Raw genomic sequence first — 5738 nt, forward strand, 5'->3', positions numbered from 1 at the left:
CTGTGACAAGCTTGACTAGCACCCAACAGCCTTGTGGTTTGCATATTCTGGGCAAATGTCACAAGCAAGCCCTGAAGGAAAGGAGGTATTTAGACCCTGGAACTGGGCCACCCCAGACCTGCCCCTGTGACCACCCCTTGGTCTCTAAGGAAGCCTGAAGGAAGAGCCCATAGTCCAGTTCTACCCTTCAGCTATCGTCCAGGGAAAGCGTCCAGACGGAAGAATCCTAGCCAAAGTTTCTACTAGTACGCTCCAGTTAAGCCCCAGGCCCCCCAGATCAGCCCAGCTCTGCCTGAAGTATCTTGTCTCTAATTCTCCAAAAGCTAAGGGCCTGGGGCCAGAAGACAGACACCTTGCTTTGGAGGCCCAGAGGAAGTGGGTCAGCACAGGCTGTGAACAAGCCCTGGCCTGGGCCATGCAGTCTGTTCCTCCCGCCTCTCCTTTCCTCTCCTCTTGCCCCCAAAATAGCTTCCTGAGCTGCTTGGCCAAGACCCTCCCATGGCTGGGGAGGCGGGGCATGCTGCCCAGAGCCAGGCTTTAAAATCCCCTTTCAGCTGGGCAGCTCCACTCCTTGGCTGGAGGCACTGAGGCCATCAGTCCATCCATTCGTCCATCAATCCAGCCCACCCTTCTGCAGCCATGTCCCGGCCCCTGTCAGACCAGGATAAGAGAAAGCAAATCAGTGTGCGTGGCCTAGCTGGTGTGGAGAATGTGGCTGAGCTGAAAAAGAACTTCAACCGCCACCTGCATTTCACCCTGGTCAAGGACCGCAATGTGGCCACCCCAAGAGATTACTACTTTGCACTGGCCCACACTGTGCGAGACCACCTCGTGGGACGCTGGATCCGCACACAGCAGCACTATTACGAGAAGGACCCCAAGGTGCAATGGGAGGGGGCATCCTGGATGGGAAATGAGCTGGGGGGAAGGGGATTGGCAGGGAGCTAGGACATCTCAAGCAAATGGCAGTCATTTCCTGGGGCCCAGGTTTTCTACAACAAAATAAAAGGTTTTAGGGCCTGGGGTTGGAGAATCCAAGGGTGCTGGGAGGGAGACCCAGAGGTGTTCAGGATATATGGGCTGCTTCCACGTGCATCTGACAAGGTTGGAGGGAGCTGCTGGTGGGCAAGAAATAGCTGCCTGTGGCCTGGTTTGGACCTGGGGTGGACAGACGTGTCATCAAATGTGTACATGGGGGAGGTATGCCTGTGCCACAGGCAGGGCAAGGCTGGGGCAGCTGGGGCGGCAGGGATCAGATATCTAGTAGGGTCATTGGTAAATGTCAGCAACCTAACACCCCACAACAGGGGTGGGGGATGGGCAGGGAAGGACCCAGGAAATGGGGAGACTGAGCACCCTCAGCATCCCCATGCCTGCTGTTCACCTCCTCCTGACTGAGGCTTGAGGGTGAAGGGGGCTCTGTAGGGGCGAGATGGCAGTTCCAGCTCTGAGTCACTGTGTGACCTTGAGCAAAGGACTTTTTCTCTGGGCTTTGTCTTTGCTCTCTTGGGGAGCAATTGGAGGTGCTTCTTGATGTCCTGACCCCCCCGGCCATGGACTGTTGGGAGGGTATGTGTCACAGACGAGGTCCCCACCTCTCCCAAGCACCTCAGTCTCTGAGGTAGGCCTAGCTAGGTTTATTCTTTGGAAGAGAAACTGAGGCCCAATACAAAGGCATTTTACAAGAACCCTGAGACCAAGGCCTTTCTTACCTGTTGGACCCTAAAACCTGAGGTGGCTCCTCTGAGTGGGGAGAAAAAAATTTGGTGACAGAGATGAGACATGCTGGGGGCCCTGGCAACCATGCAGGCAGGGGAGAGGTCCAGACCCAGCTGGGCCTGGCTAAACGTCAGTGGGTGGCCCTGACCCCTCCTCCTTTCCGTCCGTCTTTCTCTGGGCAGAGGATCTACTACCTGTCTTTGGAGTTCTACATGGGACGGACCTTACAGAACACCATGGTGAACCTGGCCTTGGAGAACGCCTGTGATGAGGCCACCTACCAGGTGGGGGAGTATGTAGGGTTTGGGGGTTCCTGTGCTGGCACTTGGGCCTGACCACTGCCTCCTTTCCCCCAGCTGGGCCTAGACATGGAGGAGCTGGAGGAGATTGAAGAGGATGCTGGGCTGGGCAACGGGGGTCTTGGCCGGCTGGCAGGTGAATACGTGGCTTGTGCAGGGTAAGGCAGAGGGTTGCTTCATGCCCGGTTTCCTGACACCCACTTCCCTGCACTTCCAGCCTGCTTCCTAGACTCTATGGCCACACTTGGACTGGCTGCCTATGGCTACGGGATCCGCTATGAATTTGGGATTTTTAATCAGAAGATCTGTGGGGGCTGGCAGGTGAGCAGCCCTGACTCCTGCCTTGTGTGGTGCAGTCACAGGGAGGCCCCTCATTTGGTCGTCCATCTCTGTATTGCTTCAGAACTGCCCCTGTACCCCAGAAAAGCACCCTTGCTTCTTGCCCTTTTCCTGTAAGCTAGCTAGTGCTCCCTGGCACGGGTGGTCCACCCCTGGGGATTGCTGGGACACATCAAGCTTGGCTGGGTGACTCCCAGGCCAGGACACTGAATAGGGCACAGCAGGCTCCTGCTTTTTAAAACTTTTTTTGATTGATTTATTTTTATTGTATGTGTGAGTGTTCTGCCTGTATGTATATAAGTGCATCCATGTCATGCAAGGCCCATGGGAGCCAGAAGAGGACGTTGGCTCCTCAGGAACTGGAGTTAGGGACAGTTGTTAGTTGCTATATAGGTACTGGGAACTCAGCTCTCCCAGGTCTCCTGCAAGAACAGCCAATGCTCTGAACTGCTGAGCCACCGCTCCAGCCCCTGCTGATTGCTCTGGCCCACCACCCAATGAGTAAGTACCTGGAGTTTACACTGTCTACTTGCCCCTGACCTGCTAGATGGAGGAGGCTGACGACTGGCTTCGGTATGGCAACCCTTGGGAGAAGGCCCGCCCTGAGTTCATGCTGCCTGTGCACTTCTACGGTCGAGTGGAGCACACCAGCCAGGGTGCCAAGTGGGTGGACACACAGGTGAGGATGAAGAGGGGTGTGGGATCTGGGGGACCCAGTATAAGGGCAGGAGAGAAGAAGGGTAGGAAGCTCTTAGAGGAAGTAGGAAACAGGGAAAGAGCCTGAAGACTATGGAACTCACTGCTGTTTTAAAACTGAGGACTCTGAAGCTCAGAGAGGTCAAATGATTTACACAGCCAGAGCCAGGAGGTACTAGAGTCAGTGTTATTACCCAAGAGGTCAAGCAAAGTGCTAGCCCTAGAATGAAGAGAGCACTGTCCCTGCTCCACCAGCACTCTACCCTGGCCATTCCTCTCTCCAACACAAGACTCAACAGTGACTGATGTAGCCTCTACACATCTGAGCTGGGGACCTGATGAAGGCTGGGTAACAGCCGAGAGGGAGATGGGAGAAAGTGAGCCCTCTGGGTGTAACTGACTTGCTCGTAGTTACACAGCAAGTCAAAGGGTCCAAAAATCCACCAGGGCATCCTGATCCCTATCCTGTGATTCCCCCTGCTGCAGCTGTGGTCATCAGTCTCCACTCCAGCAGGCCATATGGAAACCCCTGGGCTTTCAGAAGTAGTGTTTGTTGCTCTTGTCATCTAGGCTTGGGCCCAGTCAGGGCTGCTGGCTGCACATGCTAGGTGCTCATGGCAGCCTGGCACACACAGCTCTGGCCGGACGGCTGCAGACCTGGCTCCCTCTGGCTCTCAATCTAGTGTCTGCCCTAGAACTAGTCACTATGTCTCTCACCTGTGCTTCCCCTCTGCTCATCAAAGATGTTACTTAACATCAGGGAGGAGGATGAGACCCCGTAGAGGCACCGTGCTAGTAGGCCATTCTTTGGAGCAATATCTCTGCTTATAGATAATGGGAGGTGGGGTTGACATTGGTCACTACTAATTAGCCCTGTGGTCAACCAGACATAAGACCCCTGGACAGACGGCCTCCGTGCCCCTTCAGCCTGAACTCAGAGTTCCCAAGTCCTCTCCTGAGCCCTCTCACTTGCTCAGGCCAAGCTTCAGAACAGCCACCAACAGAGACCCACTTTGGACTCTGAGCTTGTCACTCTTTCCCTTCCCATAATCTTCAGAGATGTTGGGAGAAATTTATTTATTATTTACAGTGCTGGGAATTGAACATAGGTCCTTGTATCTGTCAGGCAAGTGCTTTACCACTGAGCTATATCCTCAGCCCCCTCTTTAGTTTTTACTTTGAGTCAGGGCCTCACTAACATGCTCAGACTGGCCTTGAATTCATTCTGTAGCCCAGGTAGGCCTTTAACTTATGATCCTCCTGCCTCAGACTCTAGAGTAGCTAGGATTCCAGGCCTGTGCCACCAGGCCTGGCATTTCCTTTTTTTATAGCCAAAGTTCAGAGAGATTACTGCATCTTGCTTCTGAGTACCTAGCTAGTAAGGGTCAGCACTGGCCCTAGAGGGCCTTGGGCTCTGGCAGAATGCAGCAATGACCTGCATTTCAGCCCTTGGTGAGGGCTTGGCCCCACAAGCCTGACACAGGCAATGCTCGGGGCTGGCCCTTTGACATCCTGTCCAGCTCCTGACTCAGGTGCCCCCTTCCAGGTGGTGTTCGCCATGCCCTATGACACACCTGTGCCCGGCTACCGCAATAACGTGGTCAACACCATGCGCCTCTGGTCGGCCAAGGCACCCAATGACTTCAACCTCAAAGACTGTGAGTTCCCATGCTGGTAGTCCACAGCCACTCCTGCAGGGCCCAACCCATGCTCAACCCCAGCCTGATCCTGTCCCTACTTTGTTCCTCAGTCAACGTCGGTGGCTACATCCAGGCTGTGCTGGACCGAAACCTGGCTGAGAACATCTCACGTGTCCTGTATCCCAATGATAATGTGGGTTGCCCTGGAGGCTGGAAGCCTAAATTCTTAGGAGAGGGAAAGGGGAGCTAAGGGCACCTTTGCCTCTACCATTGTTACACTGTATTGCTGGTGTTGTGTGTCCCATTTCTCTACCCTAAGTCCTTTGAGTAGGAAGACCCCTGAGTCCTGAGAGAGGTGGGTTAGGATAGACATTTCCTAGGAGCCGGGACCCTCACAAGACTCCCAGCCCTTGTATGTCCCAGTCCCTGATTCCATCTGCTACTTCTACTTAGTGAGGCAAAGACCTGTGGGTCCTGGAGGTGGGGCAGTTTAAGGCCCAGGAGTGTAGTGCAGGTGGGGTCTCTTCTGGCCACACCCACAGCAACTTTGCACCCCTTACCCGTCCCTGCTGCCTGGACTTCACACTGCCTTGTGCTGATCCTAGTTCTTTGAGGGGAAAGAGCTGCGGCTGAAGCAGGAGTATTTTGTGGTTGCCGCCACCCTTCAGGACATCATTCGGCGCTTCAAGTCCTCCAAGTTTGGCAGCCGTGATCCTGTGCGCACAAACTTCGATGCCTTTCCAGATAAGGTAAGCCTGCCTCCCTATCCTGTATGTCCCAAGGCCCTCTCCTTCCAGCCGCACTTGACAGATGAGTGGAGCCTGGGGAGCTGGTGACTTGCTCAGGATCTTGAGGCACCAGGCACACCACCCCAGCTTCCTTCCTCCATTGGCCGCACCCCCACTCTGGTTGCCCCCATACCTCATCCCAGCTCAGCCACAGAACAACACTTGGCCGCTTTTTTTTTTTTTTTTTTTTTTTTTTTTTTTTTTTTTTTTTTTTAACTGCAGGCTCTTCCATTTCCCTGAAAGCCTGCCTCTAAGGC

The 5738-nt window shown here is 54.3% G+C and overlaps 1 protein-coding gene across 1 annotated transcript in view; it reads left to right on the forward strand.

The window, feature by feature from the left end:
* The window catches only part of Pygm (glycogen phosphorylase, muscle associated), an 18195-nt gene continuing 12457 nt past the window's right edge, over positions 1-5738 (forward strand). The window contains exons 1-8 of the mRNA XM_008838912.3: positions 1-882; positions 1902-2003; positions 2076-2154; positions 2236-2339; positions 2905-3036; positions 4600-4711; positions 4804-4886; positions 5299-5442. Coding sequence (XP_008837134.1) covers positions 640-882; positions 1902-2003; positions 2076-2154; positions 2236-2339; positions 2905-3036; positions 4600-4711; positions 4804-4886; positions 5299-5442 — 999 coding nt within the window. The 5' untranslated portion in view covers positions 1-639. The remainder of the gene's footprint in view (positions 883-1901; positions 2004-2075; positions 2155-2235; positions 2340-2904; positions 3037-4599; positions 4712-4803; positions 4887-5298; positions 5443-5738) is intronic.

This window comes from Nannospalax galili, unplaced genomic scaffold (assembly GCF_000622305.1).
Source record: "Nannospalax galili isolate Female #2095 unplaced genomic scaffold, S.galili_v1.0 scaffold1659, whole genome shotgun sequence".
Taxonomy (NCBI): Eukaryota; Metazoa; Chordata; class Mammalia; order Rodentia; family Spalacidae; genus Nannospalax; species Nannospalax galili.